This window comes from Carcharodon carcharias, chromosome 6 (genome assembly GCF_017639515.1).
Source record: "Carcharodon carcharias isolate sCarCar2 chromosome 6, sCarCar2.pri, whole genome shotgun sequence".
NCBI classification, from domain to species: domain Eukaryota; kingdom Metazoa; phylum Chordata; class Chondrichthyes; order Lamniformes; family Lamnidae; genus Carcharodon; species Carcharodon carcharias.
In genome coordinates this window covers 3,623,169-3,641,163 of record NC_054472.1, presented here as the reverse complement: position 1 = coordinate 3,641,163, position 17,995 = coordinate 3,623,169, and the positions used below count along the sequence as shown (strand labels likewise).

Here is a 17,995-nt window from a genome sequence, read left to right as displayed (position 1 = left end):
ATGCACTTCTGTGTGTTTGATCTCACTGCAATTTTCACAATATTAATGCAAGAGATATTACACAATATTGCAACAGTGATTTATTTTATTTACTTTATCTACTTTATTTTGTCATAAAGAGGCTGTTCAGGTAACACTTGTCTCCAGGTGAGCCCTCATTCTGCTTCTCACATGCCCTTTAATATCCCACCCAGTCTAATCCAACTCTCCCGTTCACTCTCTGCAACCTTTAATATCCCACCCGGTTTAATCCCTCTCCCCATCACTCACCACACCCTTTAATATCCCTCCCAGTCTAACCCACTCGCGACCTCCCACCCCTCAAAATTCTGTCTAATCTCACTCCTGCTCATTCCCCAAACCCTTCAATATCCAGCTGACTCCCCATACCCTTTAATATCCCACCTAGTCTAATCCAACGCTCCCGTTCACTCCCTGCAACCTTTAATATCCCACCCAGTTTAACCCCTCTCCCTACGCCCTTAAATATCCCAGTCTAATTCCACTCTTCCTCCCTCAGTGTGCACCCTTAAATATCCTATGTAGTCTAATCCCACACTCCAGTTCGTTCCCCTCACCCTTTAATATCCCACCCAGTCTAATTGCACTCTCCCCCTCACCCTTTAGATCTCTCCCAGTCTAATCCCACTCTCTCCCCTCACCCTTTAATATCCCACCCAATCTAATCCCACTCCCCCATTCACTCCCTGCACCCTTTAATGTCCGTCTAGTTCCACTCTTCCCCCTCTGTGCGCCCTTTAATATCCAATCCAGTCTAATATCATTCTCTCCCTCACTCTCTTTAATATCCCACCTAGTCCAATCTTACTCTCCTGTTCACTCCCCACACCTGTAAATATCTCAGTCTAATCCCACACTCCCATTCACTCCCTGCACCCTTTAATATCCCACCCAGTCTAATACCACTATCTCCCTCACTCCCCACATCCTTTAATATTGCACCCAGTCTAATCCCACACTCCCCGACTCCCTGCATTGTTTAGTATACCATTCAGTCTAATCCCCTCTCCCGTTCACTCCCCTCATCCTTCAATATCCCACCCAGCCTAATTCCCCCTCACCCTTTAATATCGCACCGTCAAATCCCACTCTCCCGTTCACTCCCCTCATCCTTTAATATGCCACCCAGTCTAAGCCCACTCTCCTGTTCACTCGCCTTATTCTTTAATATTCCTTGCTTTCAAGCAACTGTAATTTAATTTTATTGCTGATTTGCTTCACCAACAGTTCCTGGTGCAGAATTCAAATCCCAACCGCACTCTGTGCAAAGAGTTTTTCTAACTTACCCTTTATTTTTGTGCCTATCTTAAACTCCTGTTGCTTCATTATCATTTCACTGAACAGTGGCAACATTTGATAATTATTTGCCCAACTATAAACCAACACAATCCTGGAGATCTCCATCTGGTTAATCCTTAACCTCCTCATCCACTGAAAGTCATCCTCACTACTCAAAACATGTCTTCATAACTCCCCACTCATGGTGGTAACTTCAGTCACAACACCAAATCTTTTCCAATGATTCTCTATCTGTGTCTTCAATAGAAATCACTGAGCAGCCCCAAAAAAGCTGTTTTAGTCACATGCACTAATTTTAATAATAAATGCCTGACACAATACAGGCAAATGTACTTCCCTTGTTTATATTTATTAAGTAGGCATTTCTCACCCTTCAGTAATGGAGTAAAACACTGTGATTGAGAAACACATACTATTTTTCATTCATCCACCAAGACACAATAGGTTAAAATTCTCTCACACATGCCAGTTTTTGAGATCAATAACATGACACTAATGATGATGTCTATGATTCCTTTCTGTTCATTAATCGGAAACCCAATTGGTCAATTTGGATTTCCAATCAGCGGTGGCTTATTTATTGGATAACCTTAGTTTATGTTGGTCCAATGGCCAAAAAACTCTATCCAATGCTTTTAAATGTTACTGTAGAAGTTCAACATTACCTCAATGTTCTAGCATTCTGTGTTTCTACTCACAATATCAAAGATTGTTTTCTTTTTCTGGGTTAACCTACTGATGTAATGGCTCAGGTACTTGCACATCAAGGACACCTGCTCCATGCATGATCTCACCATTTAATACTGATAATAGTTCTTACATGCAAAATACTTCATATCGGCTGTGTTGAATGCATATAGTTAAAATCAATGGTACTTGAGTGATTTTGATTTGATATAAAATTTGACTAATATTTGACTTAATTTAAAAGGTTGTTGATGACATTAAATTGCTCTGGTGTTAAATAAAAATATTTTACAAAAGAAGTGACCTGAATTAGTTCACAGGGTCAGTGAAAAGGTTTGGAGTTTGGTACCCATTTTGCGAGTGTTGTTGATGAATTGTTTCAGTTTAGAGGGTGGGGATATTCACAAATAACGTGTCCCTGCTTACATGTAATCCACGTTCCTGTTAAACAGAGCAGCCTCAGTGGATCTGGAACCAATGCACTTATGATCAGAGTTTAAACAAACCCCCAACACACCCACTTCGCCAGTGGATCTAGACAGGGTGCAGCATGACATCCTGCCAGCTGATCTGTTAGCGGGAAACTGCACATGGTAATTGGAGGGAAAATGTCACTTGCCACTTGTGCTGCAAGGTCCAAAAAATGTGGGGTCACACAGGCGGAAATGAACCTCAAAGGTTTCAGCTGTGGTTCAGTGGACAGCATTCTTGCCAGTGAATCAGAAGTTTGTGTTCAAAGTCTGATACCAGGTACTTAAACACATAATCCAAGCCAACACCCGCCAGTGCTGCACTGTCAGAGGGTCAGTACTGAGGGAGTGCTGCACTGTCAGAGGGTCAGTACTGAGGGAGTGCTGCACTGTCAGAGGGTCAGTACTGAGGGATTGCTGCACAGTCAGATAATAAGTACTGAAAGAGTGCTGCACTGTTAGAGGGTCAGTACTGAGGGAATGCTGCAATGTCAGAGGGTCAGTACTGAGGGAGCGCTGCACTGTCAGAGGGTCAGTACTGAGGGAGTGCTGCACTTTCAGAGGGTCAGTACTGAGGGATTGCTGCACAGTCAGATAATAAGTACTGAAAGAGTGCTGCACTGTTAGAGGGTCAGTACTGAGGGAGTGCTGCACAGTCAGATAATAAGTACTGAAAGAGTGCTGCACTGTTAGAGGGTCAGTACTGAGGGAGTGCTGCACTGTCGGAGGGTCAGTACTGAGGGAGTGCTGCACTGTCAGAGGGTCAGCACTGAGGGAGCGCCGCACTGTCAGAGGGTCAGTACTGAGGGAGTGCTGCACTGTCGGAGGGTCAGTACTGAGGGAGTGCTGCACTGTTAGAGGGTCAGTACTGAGGGAGTGCTGCATTGTCAGAGGGTCAGTACTGAGGGAGTGCTGCACTGTCGCAGGGTCGGCACTGAGGCAGCGCCGCACTGTCAGAGGGTCGGCACTGAGGGAGGGCCGCACTATCAGAGGGTCGGCACTGAGGGAGCGCCGCACTGTCAGAGGGTCGGCACTGAGGGAGTGCTGCACTGTCGGAGGGTCAGTACTGAGGGAGTGCTGCACTGTCGGAGGGTCGGCACTGAGGGAGTGCTGCACTTTCAGAGGGTCAGTACTGAGGGAGTGCTGCACTGTCGGAGGGTCGGCACTGAGGGAGCGCTGCACTGTCAGAGGGTCAGTACTGAGGGAGCGCTGCACTATCAGAAGGTCGGCATTGAGGGAGCGCTGCACTGTTGGAGGGTCAGTACTGAGGGAGTGCTGCACTGTCGGAGGGTCAGTACTGAGGGAATGCTGCACTGTCGGAGGGTCGGCACAGAGGGGGCGCTGCACTGTCGGAGGGTCAGTACTGAGGGGATGCTGCACTGTTGGAGGGTCGGCACAGAGAGTGCTGCACTGTCAGAGGGTCGGCACTGAGGGAGTGCTGCACTGTCATTTAACTAAAATCTTAAACCTATCCCCTTAAGTGGACGTAAAAGATTGCATGGAACTATTGGATGATGATCAGGGGAGTTCTTCTCAGTATCCAGGCCATTGTTAATCCCTAAACTAACAGTAAAACAGATTATCGAGTGAATATCACATTGTTGCTTGTGGGAGCTTGCTGTGTGCATACTGGCTGCTGTGCTCAACACTTCAAAAGCACTTCACTGATTGTAAAGTGTGTTGGAATACCCTGAGGTGTGAAAAGTTAAATTGGATTTGTCTTTATCTGGACAGGTCATGGGGCAATAGCAAGTGATGACTACTTTCCCAGAGTGTGTGTACACTCTGCTACCTCAAAAACCTGTGTGAGGAGGGCTTCTTAGCTCACATCATTATTCAGGAGGTGTTAAATATTATTACTTGTCTAACTCCAGCCACTCACTTTATTCTTCTTAAAAAGCCAGGTAACAAACTGAATTTATAGGGCAGGAAGTAGATAAATAGAACAGAATCAGAAATACTCAGCAGCTGCAGAATGGGTGCAGACCTTGTCAGACGTTAAACCAAACTGTGGTGTATGCAGGCAGCTACATCAGACATTAGGAAACAGAACAGTAAGATATGTAGCAACCAGCCCCGACATACAACAGATGACTGAGCATAGCTGTCTGTATTTTCACCAACTTAACTGGCAACAACTTGTTCCAGCTTTTTGTCAACTGAACTACAAAGTTCATCAGCTTTGAACTTCATAAAAATGATCTGCAAGTCTGGGCTCAGTCAGGGTCTGCACTTTGTTATAATAAGGGTTATGAAACAGATGAGCTCACATGCAAATATGCAGAAAATCCCACAGACCAAAGTTCACCACAGTACACAGGATATTCAACAGGTCTCCGTGTTCTTGGCCACTTCCTTTCTCATTTTACACTATTGTTCCTAGTCTCGGCTTTGAAAGGAGAGTGCGCTCAATAAGATTAGGAGAGAACATTAACACTTGACCCTGTGTTCCATACATAAACACAAATCTCAGTGTCACTTTTTCACACTTTGATAAAACATCAGTGACACTGAAATCAACCAAATTATTTATAACTCAGCTATTTTATGGAAAAACAGTACACTATAAATGGCACCATTTTTAAAACCTAAGATGTGCAGAGACCTTGATATCGATATGCACTAATCCTCAAAGATAGCAGGGCAAGTTGATACGCTAGTTATAAAAAGCTCATGGGGTACTTAAGTTTACTGTCTGAAAAGGCAGTGGACACTGAATCCATAACTAATTTTTCAAAGGGAATTGGGCAAGTATTTGAAGATGAGGAACTTGCAGGGTTACAGACAAAGAACAGGGAAAAGGTAGAGCTCCTGCTCTTTCAAAGAGCCAGCACAGACCGACAGTGCAGCACCCCCTCAGTGCTGACCCCCCAACCATGCAGTGGAGTCCCTCAGTGCTGACGCTCCGACAGTGCAGCACCCCTGCAGTACTGACCCTCCGACAGTGCAGCACCCCTCAGTGCTGACCCTCCGACCGTGCAGTGGAGTCCCTCAGTGCTGACCCTCCAACAGTGCAGTATCCCTCAGTACTGACCCTCTGACCGCGCAGCGCTCCCTCAGCACTGACCTCCTTCGGTGCTGCAAGTTTCTAGGATTTCTTTTGGATTTCCCACATTATACTCCATTCCTTGACCAATTGAGTGAAAAGGCAGTCTCAGATCAATGTGGTACTGAAACTAGCTGCAAACGTGCTTACTCCATCAACGTGTCAGTCCAAAGCAGTTTTGATGTTGCGTAAATCTGGAGTTGGGCACTCGAGGAATGGAATCTTCCTGCTTACTCAGATTCACAGGCCAGTTTTGCAATAACTTTTCAGTGTTAATTCAAAGCAAAACATCTTAATGCGATGGTGTGGCTGGAGTGTAAATAGTATCTTACTCTCCTTTATCCACGACAGAAGCACCTTTAATTATTTGGTCTGGGGGTACAAGTGACATTGTCGAGCCAGTATTTATTACCCATCCCTAACTTCCATGAAGGCATTGAATCCATTTAGTGTGGGACTGGATCACATGCAGCACAGGTCAGGTAGGAGATTCAGGATGTTCCTTGAAGGATCAGATGGGTTTTTACAACAAACGCTCATGGTCATTTCTCTGGTGCTCCTTAGCAGTGTTTACTGAATTCAAGTCACACTGGCAGTAATGCCAAACCCACTGTCTCATAAACCAAGACAAACTCTGAAACATCGAGAGATCCAGCATATAAGCCATTCAGTTGCCTTTCCTCGTTCCCACGCAAACCATAAAAAAAACAGAACAAAAATACAAACCAACATAGAGCAAAAATACCTGACGTGGCAGATAAAGAATTGTCAAAAAGGAAACCAGGATTTTTAGCTCTGCGGGTGGGTGCACGCCCAACCGAGCTGAGCGTGAAATGATGCGCGATGATGTTGATTTGCAGTTGTGCGATAGTTCGGTTGGTGGGTGTGCACCGGAGTCGGCTGCGTGCCCGCCGACAACTTAATAGCCTTAATAAGCCTTTTAATTATCAATTGAGTTTAATTTTTACTGCCCGTTCAACCTAATGGTTGGCGGACAGGTGAAAGTTATTTTGGAAGCCTCATCCACAGGTGGGATGAAGTTTCCAAAAGCAAACACAAAATAAAATAAAAACTTTATTTTTTAAATTAAAAACATGCACCCGCTCATGGGACGGAGTCACATGAGGGGATATGTTACATTACATTTTTGTGTTATTATTTTTAAAAAAAATCTCTCTCCATCTCCCTGAAGCAGCTCCCTGCCTCGGAGTTTATTCAGCGCTCTCTCTCACGTAAATGCGTGAAACTCATACTAGGCCTGCTCGCCCTTCTCCCCCCGCCCACACAGACAGGGCTCGGCGCTGCCATTAGGTGGGGAATTAGCCCACCAGCATGAAATTGCGGTGCACTGTCAATCGCGGGCAGCTTCCTGCCCACCCCCACCGATCCTGCACGCCAAGGGGGAAATTCTGCCCCAAGTCTCCTTGTAATCTCCTGCCTGGTATTCAGCGACAGAGGCATTAACGGCTGCATCTGCCCCTTGGGGAAAATATAATAATTTGCAAATCCAGGCAATACTTACATTAAAACGCCCCACAAGGAAACATTAACAAATCCCTGGGTTTCAGTGATCCGATGAAATTACAATGAACTGGAAAACCTGCTGAATACAAAATGCAAACCGCCTTCTCCTGTCAGGGCTAATAAAACATTAGCTGGAATTTTCCAGCCCTGCCATGGTGGGTTTCCCCGTGGTGGATGTGGTGGGCCATTCAAATCCCTGTCCACCTCAGCACAACCCAACCAGGTGTTTGCACCTCAATAAACAATCTTCAAAATATGCCTTACAAATTTTTCCACTAACCTTTCTCTGTAAAATATAGACATTTCAGGAAATTGTTTTAAATTGTGGATTTTCATAGTAAATTTTCTAATTGGTTTTATCTCTATCACAGAAAATCTCAGTGCAGAAGAGGCCCATCGAGTCTGCACCGACACGCGAGAAACACCTGACCTGCCTACCTAATCCCATTTACCAGCACTTGGCCCGTAGCCTTGAATGTTATGATGTGCCAAGTGCTCATCCAGGTACTTTTTAAAGGATGTGAGGCAACCCGCCTCCACCACCCTCCCAGGCAGTGCATTCCAGACCGTCACCACCCTCTGGGTAAAAAAGCTTTTCTTCACATCCTCCCTAAACCTCCTGCCCCTCACCTTGAACTTACGTCCCCTCGTGACAATATTTAAAACCCAATAGAGATTTGATCACGCCAGGTACAGGAAAGCAGCAGCAACCACAAGTAGCTGGAAGCTGCATCATTTAAGTGACCCACGTGTGCTTGTCCTCTTGCCTGGGCTGAAATTGGGCAGGATGCCAATGCTATATCCCACATGCAAGTCTTCATTTACAGACGATCCCATGCTTGGATGCGTGACATTAGTATGGCTTGTGCACAGGTATATAAGGGCGTCCGTGACTGAGGTAGTGGACAGGTTGCATAGCCTTGGGGGCATGAGGGTCATCATACATTGCAGTCAGTCTCCCAGCTCCATCCATTCTACTGTAACGTGAGGCTTCACTGTATTGCACGCGCGCGAGAGAGAGAACACGTGGCAAAAATCAGCATTTAAACCAACTACAAAACTTTGTACAACTTAATTCTCTAGTTTTTTTAATAGAACAGAGCAAAAATGAGAGACATGTTTCCACTGCCAGGTAAGTATTGTCAAAGAAGCCACAACTCTGATTCATCACAGTCTAGAAATTACCATCAGCTGCAAGCCAGTGTCAGCTGTCTGTCCCACAGCTGCCATCCTGCTAAACTTTGGGATTGTTACACTAACACAATGCACTATTCAGCTGCAACGAAGCCAGTGTTTTTGGGGGTAAATTAATGTGACGTTGAGAACTGTTTCAAAAACATATTTGGGAGTGGCAACCATTTGGGGGTTATGACTATTAACCCAAGTAGATTTAACAAAATTTACACTGCACAAGTTTCCATCGCCAACAATATAATCTCAAAGGAACAGAAGACAACCATTCAGCCCTTTGAGCTTGTAGATGTTTATCCGAATCTTAACTATTTAATTAGTCTTGGTTTTGTAATCCTTAACAACCTCCCCTAACAAAAATCTATCAGAAAGAAAATACTGTGGATGCTGAAAATCTGAAACGGGGGAGAATGGAAAATGAACAGAAGGGGGAGACCTGTGATAAGGTGGAGGGCGGAAAAGATGAAACGGCAAAGGAGTTGGTGGTGCAGGGCCAAGGGGAGCGGTAATGGGACCAGTAAAGAAACAAAAAAAAACGTCCAGAGCAACTGCCATCTGATAGCGAAAAACAAGAGCAAGACTGAAACTTGCAAAGAAAAGGGAACAGAACGGGGGGCAGAAACAGCCTGAAATTATTGAACTCATTGTCAAGTCCACAGGGCTGAAAAGTGCCTAATCAAAAGTCTTGGACACTTATCACAGACATTCCCTTTTGTCCTTTTTCCATCCCTCCCTCCCACCCTCCAATTTTGCCTGTTTAAAACCTATTACATTTTTATGGTTTCCAAGTTCTGATGAAGCCTTTGTTTCAGCTCAATAACCTATCAAATCTCAGTTCTGAAACTCTCAATTAGCCCTTAGCATCAACAGCTTTTTTTTTGGAGGGGTAAAAGAATGCAGGAGAAAGAGCGTCAGATTCAAGATCCAAGTCAAAAAACATTTCAAACAAGTGACCAGATCCATACAGCAGGACTTCATTCGGAGGAATTTGACAAGCTGTAAGCCAGGTCTACATAGTCTAAGCTTCCAGCAACTCACTCACTCTGCTGCACTCACACAAGGCCGACTATAGCAGGCTTCATGGAGTCCATGCTACACACTTTGCTTTATTCCCTCACTGCTGCAGTCCTGAAGTCCTCATGCATGAGAAACAATTGTATTTGAATCACTAAATAAGTTATTAAAGAATACCTTAAACCAGAAACAATTAGATGCACATAGAATAATACAAATCAGGTTCCCAACGGTAATATTCTAAATACTTAGATTGTATTGTCCTACACAACTTTGGCAAACGTAATACGATTAAAAGGCACAATTAATATCAACAGCTTAATATTGATGCTAACTTAGGTGCTTAAACCAATTGTTATGACTGCAGGTTCCAATGAAAAGAACAGGACACTCCCTTATTAATTATTGTAAAATATCTTGTATAGATTCAGAAATGGTTGTAAAACTTTGATGCCACTTGTAGCTTTGAACAAATTGGGCTTGCTTTGTCAGTCTGGAGTCTACAGTTTACTCTGTGTACGTGTCAGTGGGGGGAGTGGGGGTGGGGAGTTTTCTGTTTTATCAGTAGATACAGGAAGTGCTGAATTAAGGCAGGAACTAGGTGCAATCATGCTTCGCTGCTCACGGCTGCCATTTCATCCCTTTTGAAAGAAGATCATTCGGTTTAGCTTTGCGGTTTCAAAGTTTAGGAAAGGAATTCCTCTTGCAGTGCAGAGTGAAATGGAGCTCAGTGAAAATCTGCAGTTTGAGAAATCATGTAAAATCGATGTCAAACTTAAACATGACAATCGAGAGAGACATGTAAATGTTACCAGCACAAAACAGAAAACAAGCATAAATAATATTCTAATTGTCATCTATTAGTAATTACTACATTATACTACCTATAAACTCTCCTCGCGGCTGGCTGCCTGCTGTATTGCACCATCATCAGAAACAATGCAGACACAAAGCTTTTTGACAGGGTGCAGTGATGGGCAACAGGAATCCGGTCAAATATCTCAACTGATCTGGGTTCTTGACAAGAGGAAGGAAATACTTGGGAAAGTTGCACAGGATTACAAGCAGATGCAAATCTCTTAATAGCAGTGTGGTGTTATTATGCCTACTGTCATGGATCATATGTCTTTGAGGTATGGCTTTTTAGTTTTAGAAATTGAATTTTAAATGCAAGTTCAGTGGGAAAACCCTAGGTAAATATCTTGTGGCCAAACCACACAGGTCTAAGATAATTACAATCAAAAGGGTGAAACAAAAACAGAAAATGCTGGAAAAACTCAGGTCTGGCAGCATCTGTGGAGAGACAGAGTTAACATTTCAAGTCCATATGACCCTCCTTCAGGACAATCAAAAGGGTGTTTGGATAAACTCAGTCAAAGGGTGAGGGAGTCATAAAACAGCAGCTGGTCTTACTAAGCTACAGAACTGGAGATATGATGCCTGCAGTTATTCCAGTAAAAGATGTGTCATATGGTTTCCCCGAATTAAGGAAAGTTTCGCATTTCTACCTGGGAACAGGGTGTGCGTGTCATGTTGCCAAGGAGATGGGTGGAGCCAAGTGAGATTCTTTGAGTTATCTTTGAGAATTCTGTCGGGGCACAGCAAGAAGCAGGCAAGGCAGGTTGATGTTTCGAAAAACAGCTAAGTGACTGTGTCGGCTTTGGGTCTTTAACTGGCAGCGCCTCAGCAGTCAAGAGATAAAGCCAAACCCGCACCTGAAGTACACGAAATGTCGGCCATGATGCAACTCACGATTGGGAGCTGGTATTCAGTATAAGACAAAGCTGGTGTTGGGGAATTTTAACAGGAAGATTTATTTGGCTGGAAGCTAAAGGAAGAAATCTACAGTAATCCTCTCGGTGAAAGGCAGTAGTTAACCTTGTTGCAATTGGAGCCTGGAAGTAAGCAGCTTGGTTGCAGTTTGAAACCATAGCAACGGGCTATTGGAAATCAAGGGTGTTTTCTGATGTTTTAAACTGCTGCCCAGGAGTCGAAGGGAGGCCTGGGCTTGAGCTGTGGAATCCAGAGTTGTGAAGTCGGTAAGTTAGGCTCACTTAGCCAAAAGCTAATGGAAGGACCCCATGAAGTCTTTTAACTTGGCGAACAACTGGATGATTGAAGAGTGAATTCCAGAGAACAGCAAAATACCTTTTGAGTTGGTCCCATGAAAAGTGAATGAATCTTAAAGATTTAGTAAGATAAGGGAACTTGGGGAGGGGCAGGGTGGGTATACAGAAATAGAAAATAGAGCTGAGCTTATAGCACGTCTCTTTAAGATAGTGTTAACAGTGCTAACTTTGTTTAATTTCTCTTTATGTATAACAAAGATATTGCTAAGAAAAATGTTATTGAGTTGTCATTTAATTGCTGAGTGTTCAAATTTTTTCTTCAAACATTTAACGGCCCCTAACAGGATTATAACAGTGGTAACATGCGTTATGTTAACTTTGGTTTTAACATTTGGAAAGGACAAAGTTCTGAGTGCAAATATCACCCGAGAGAACACTACTCAGGTGGTTACCCAGAAAATGTTAATACGAAAATCCTAGACTTATGTCTAGGTAACTATACAGCTGACCATGCTCTCATTCCCAACTCACTAACCCTCTGACCCAGCCTGATGATCCCCCAGCCCTGATTAAACCCCCCCCACCCCGCCACAATCCCCATTTGCCACCCTACCTCCTTATCCACTTAGCTCACCTACCCTACCCCTTTACCCACAGAACCTCACCCACCCAACCCCTTTACCCACATCTCTTCTCACTATACTCTTTCAAAGAAACTTTGGGACATGTAAACTCTAATTACCAGAACACAGTAGAATGGTGCCATTAAAAGGGACCATGGCTTGTCTTCCGCTGATGAGCCGGTGCTATGAAGCAGTTCTATTGCAGATACGTTCTGCACTTCTGGAGAATCCAGGATCGCAAGTCTTGGCCAGAAATGCAGGGTTCTGGCGTGGTTCAGGAAAGTTCGAGCAGAGTGGCAATCCGACAGTGATTACCGCTCCTTGGAATATTTGGGCCATTGTTTTGATTGGTAGGAGTGGAGTCAAGGGAGGGCAATCCACTGAGGTGGTCAACGGAGGTGAAAGATGGCCTGATCAACTGAAAAGGCTACAGGGGGAACAGGGAAAATGAGAAGGGATAATGCACCACAGACACAGAGCAGGGTGGTTTCAGTGTTGTGACAAGGATAAAAATCTGATGGGAGAGATTTGAACAGGGAGCTGCAAGGGTGGACAAGGATTTGGGAGACAACACATTCAAGGGCCCAACAGGAAAGGAAGATAGTTCACAGGATCAGAGGAAATCAAAGGTAAGGGTTTTTTTTTGAGGAAATGGCTGATGACCAAAATTTTGAAACGAGGGGGCGAACAGTACCTAAGGAAAGGGAGCTATTTAAAATATCAGCTAGCATGGGAACCTGGAAGAGGTGGTGAGTGGTCAGTAGTTTACAGAGAGTAGGATACAATTCTATGTGAAGGTTCTTTCCCCACACTGAGCAATATCTGAGGCAGAAAGTTGAGAGTTTGAGTCCCACTACGGATTCAAGCACAAAACCTAGGCTGACGTGCTTAGTGTGGTACTGAGGGGTGCTACACTCACAGGCACCATCTTTCAATGAAACATTAATCCAAGGCCCTGTCTGCCTTTCTTGTGAGTGTAACAAATCCCATGGTACTACTGCAAAGAGCAGGGGAGCTCTTCCCGGTGTTTTGGTCAATATTTACCCCTCAACCAACATCACAAACAGATTATCCGGTCATTATCGCATTGCTGTTTGTGGGAGTTTGCTATACACAGATTGGCTGCCACATTTTCTACATTAAAAAAAGGTGAATCCACTTAAAAGTACCTGGTTGTCTGTAAAGTGCTTTGGGGGGGGGAGGGGGGTTCCCCGAGGTTGTAAAAGATGTTGTATTAATGTTAATCTTTATTTTTCATTTCTTGCACACTGCAGACACAGAAAACAACAAAAAGCTACTTAGGCGTGACTCAAGATACCACAGGTTGCACTACACGAGTTAGTGTCTCACTAACACCCTTTGTGACAGACTGGAGCAGATCTCCAAACCCCTATAGAAATATAATCTTCAGGTCAATTGCAAACTCAGGTTAGCCTCCTGTCAACATGGCAGCAGGCCACACATTGCTAACAGAAATCACAATGCCGCAGAAAGCAGTTATGTCATCACAACATCGTTTTATTATGTGACTCTGTACAATACAAACAAAAATACAGAGATGGGTAACAAGTATACAGCTAAATGTGACTCTTTGTCCCTCCCTCCCAACACCACCCGCTCCACCTAACCCCCCCCTCCCCACCCCACCCACCCCCCGAACCCCTTGGAGCCCATGAATTCCACTGAGTAAGGAGATACAAGCTTGACTGCAATTAGCTGGAGAAAGGTGCATTAATGGCTCCAGAGCTTACATGTAATGCAGTACTTTAGTCAGTTACAATAAAATGCAAGAGAAAGCATGTTGTTGAATCCCCCATTACTTCCTAACATACAAAAGCTATGCTTTTTTTTTTAAATTTTTCAGCATTTTGCTGGGCAATATATGATGAAATATCTAAATTAATTGTTACAATAAATGAAGCAGTTACAAAAAAAGGTAAATGTTTCGCTAGAGAATGTTAATTATTCAATGGAAACAGCAAAAATCTAAGAGAACACATTATGGAAGTGGCTGAGATTCCACACAAGCCCTATAACATTTCTGTATTGTTGTGGGGACAGGAGAACACTGAAAGGTGGAAAAGAAACTGGTGCTGCCCCCAGAACCGAAATGTGTTAAGACAAGACTAGGCTATAGCTGCATTGTATGAGGTTTTTGTGTTATTTCTGAAGCAGAGTAAAGCTGCAACAAATTATAGCACTGTTTCTTATAAACATCGTTCAAAGTTCCCACATTTATGGAAGAACAGTCAATATTCTGTAAACAATCAACCACCAGAACATGATTGCATGACAGTAACACATTTATCTGCATAAAAAGGGAGGCATCAGTTTTTTTAAAAAATTCAGATGTTGTGTCTCTACATACATTACCCCAGATAACTTGAGACTTTTCTAGCTTCCTATTCCAGAGACTACAAATACAAATTAATGTACAAACATAATATTAGGTTGGCCATTTCACATGCTAATACATTAACATTATAGAGATAATAGGTGCAAAGTTGAATCCTTTCAAAATAAAGAAAAAAAATTATGTCCAGGGCTGGCAAATTGGCAAGTACATAATTTGGTGGTCTTCAAATGTTTTAAAAGATCTTCCCTTTCTTCTTGTTCTTTTCCAAGGTCCTTTGAAAGAAAACAATATTTAGATCTCAGCACAGTTCTCATCACATAGGCTGTCTAGAAAATGCAACTAAATAGAACTCTTTAAAAAAACCCAAACATCGTAAGTCTTGTTGTTGACTCAGTTAGAACATGCAAAAGACCTACACTTGATTCCTGATCAGTTAGCTGGTCTCAACTGGAATAGCTTACAGGCACAATGATGGCTCAGTGTCTTGGGGCCAGGCTATTTGTTAACCTGCAATCTGTGCCAAAAATCAGGGGAATTGTGAGGATCAGCCTCAGGTCTCAGCCAAGCTCAGTGGATAGTACTCCTGCCTTGGAGTCAGCAGGTTGTGGGTTCAAGCCCCACTGTGGATGGGGCTGAGCACAAAAATCCAGGCTGACCATCCAGAACAGTTCTGGGGGGTGCTGCACTGCTTTGCTTATGGCAATAAAGCAAAGCCTTACTTGCTCCAACAGGTGGGTGCAAAATATCCTGCGAGAGCATGGGAGTTCCTCCCAGTAATCCTGGCCGATACTTATCCCTCAACCAACTTCATTGAAACAGATGATCAGATTGATCACAGTATTGCTTGTGGGACCTTACTGTGTGCAAATTGGCTGTGGCTTGTTTCCAACACTATCATACTGAGTACACTTCATAAGAATTTCATTGGCTGCGAAACACTTTAGGAAGCTCAGAGATCATTAAATGTGCTATATAAATGCAAATCCTTTCTTCTTACATTGATGGCCAAAGGCAGCTGTTTAAGCTCAAGACCCAACACGAACCATGATATTGCCCGACATTACCAGCTACTGCTTCAGGTACAACGGAGGGTAAAAACTACGAGAACTAGTACTTGTTTGAAGAAGGCTTCTCTCTGCCCCTTTGCTGGGGGGTAAATTTTACAGTCAGCCATATAAATCCCAATGAATTCACTGGAGATTTGCTTCTTTCAAGGGTCTGTGATCGGATGTACAAATTAGAAACTCCCACCTACAAACAGCTGATTAAAGTGACTATTAGCTCGAATCCAGGAGCTGTGTTGTACAGAAACTAAAGCCAGTGTCAACTTTTAAAAAATGTTCATTATCTGAGAATTATAAATGGAAATCCAGAGCACTGAACTGCAATCAAACATTTGAGCTCAGCCAATTGAACCTTGCATATTCCAGAAAACAATGTCCCTTCTAAACTCTACTGAAACATTAACAATTCACAATTAGGCCACAGGGTTTGACAGTTAGAGCACTCTGTGTAGTTTTGGATACCTAATTATAGGCAGGATATCGAAGCAATAGATAGTATGTATAGTATATTCAGCAGCATTACGTGAGAGAAGAAAACTACAGTAATCAGGAGAGAATGAAGAGAGAACTTTCACAGGAACTAAGGCTAGATTCAGTTACTTTTTTAAAATTATGAAGCGCCTGATAGAGTGAATAGGGAGATGTTCTGTGTTTTGGAAAGTCAGTGATGTGGAGATATAAATCTAAAGTCATCACAAAGGGGTGAAGAGATTTCTTTACATGGGGAAGTTGAAGCTTTGATTCAAGGTGTGGTTGAAACAATTTCAATACAGAGCTATGAGCAAAGTGGAGCAGTTGGATTAGTTTTGAAGAGTCAACAGACATGATGGGCTGAGTGGCCTTCTTTAGTACTGTAAATATCTATGTTCCAAGCACTGACACCACCACCATTATTTAAACCCAAAATTGGTGAGCCATCGCAGGTGCAGTGGATCAAGCATGCAAGGTTTTGGGAGGGGGTGTACCTGGTAGAATCTAGTTTTTGCTGTTCCAGAATACGCTGTTGAGCCTCCCAATTCTGTTTCTCATCTTCAAACTGGCGGCGTTTTTCCTCAAGTTCTTTGTGCTGCGCCTCTAAATTCTTCTTCATTTGTTCATGGCGTCGCTGGAGCTATAAAACACACAGTAATTACATCAAGGCAGCCCAAATTACATCCCCCTGACTTGGTGTCCGTCCTCAATACCTTACAAACCTATACTGCGTACAACACTCTGCTGCCTTCCACACCTGTGCTATACTAAAATGCCGCACTCATTCCATACACCGCTGAAGTGAGGGTGAAACCTTGATATTTCACTGCAGGTGGGAACAGGGTGAAGGAAGGGAGAGAGGATAAGCTGTCACCTTGCCATCCACTCAATTCAAACATTTTCTTTTGAAACAAGCAGGTCAACAAAGATGTTTTTTTTAACTGTGAGCCCGTAAGCCATACTGATATGGCTGCAAACATTTAAAGTAACTGGCACAGCACAAAAGCTGCTGAGCCTTTCAATTCATCAAATTTTAAACTGCAATACTGCAAAACCCAACAGTTATAACATAAATCATTCATGGAACATGAGCATCATTGGCAAGGCCAGCAATCTGCAACTGCCTTTGTTGTGGTGGTGGTGGTGGTGGTGAGCTGTTGTTTTGAACTGCTGTAGTCCATCTGGTGTTGTTACGCCCACAACACTGTTAGAGTGTTCCAGGATTTTGACCCAGTGACAGTGAAGGAACAGTACTACAGTTCCAAGCCAGGATTGTGTGTACAATATGCTGTTGAATTCCACCTGGAGTACTGTGCTCAGTTTGTCAGGAAGCATGTATCAGCCTTGGAAGGAGTACAGCATAGATTCACCAGTAAAAGCTAAATTATGAGGATAGGTTACATAAACTTAGGTCATATTCCCCTGAATTTGGAAGATTGGGGGGTAATTCAATCAAGGTCTTTAAAATGAAAAAGGGATTCAATGGATAGATAGAGAAACTATTTCCTCTGGTGGATTAAGTCTAGAAAAAAGCATAACTTTAAAATTACAGCTGGGCCATGTAGGTGTGAAATTGGAGAGCACTTGTTCCACATGCAGGGCAGTGTAATCTGGAACTCTCCCCACTGCCACCAACCCCCAAAAAACATCAGTGCTTAATGAGGGAGAGGTGGTCAACAAACATTTTCGAGACTGAGACTGATAGGTTTTGTAACGGATATGGAGCAAAGGTGAGCAAATTGAGTTAAGGTGCGGATCAGCCATGATTTACTCAAATGGTGGAACAGGCTCAAGGAGCTAAACAGTCTCCTCCTGTTTTCAGGTTCCTGTAATATATTTGTAAGAGGATCATTTTTTTTCTGCGACTTTATAAATTAGGTTTTAATTTAAAAATGGGTTACGGTGGTGCTGCAATAATACATAAGGGCACAACCTATTTTGGTGGGGGGGGGGGGGTGGGGGGAGAGGGGGGGGGGGGAGGAGCAGGGAAGAAATAGTTGTTACGTTTTAATGCTGGGACTGCTGATATCTTTTCAAAGACGAGTCAATACACATGTAGGCGCGGAGGTGATTGAGCATTGCAGCTTCTGTTTTATTTTACTTCAGCAACCGAACTAACAAGATGGATTCTGCGATCCCATTATGTGCTGCCTTGCAAAG

The 17,995-nt window shown here is 43.4% G+C and overlaps 1 protein-coding gene across 3 annotated transcripts in view; it reads right to left on the bottom strand.

Annotated features, from left to right (window-relative positions):
* Positions 1–13,696: 13,696 nt before the first annotated feature.
* LOC121279035 (septin-7) overlaps positions 13,697–17,995 on the bottom strand; it is a 152,723-nt gene continuing 148,424 nt past the window's right edge. For all 3 annotated transcript variants that reach the window (XM_041189801.1, XM_041189802.1, XM_041189803.1), the window contains 2 exons: positions 16,330–16,475; positions 13,697–14,572 (listed from right to left, as the gene is read on the bottom strand). In XM_041189801.1, coding sequence (XP_041045735.1) covers positions 14,533–14,572; positions 16,330–16,475 — 186 coding nt within the window. In that variant the 3' untranslated portion in view covers positions 13,697–14,532. The remainder of the gene's footprint in view (positions 14,573–16,329; positions 16,476–17,995) is intronic.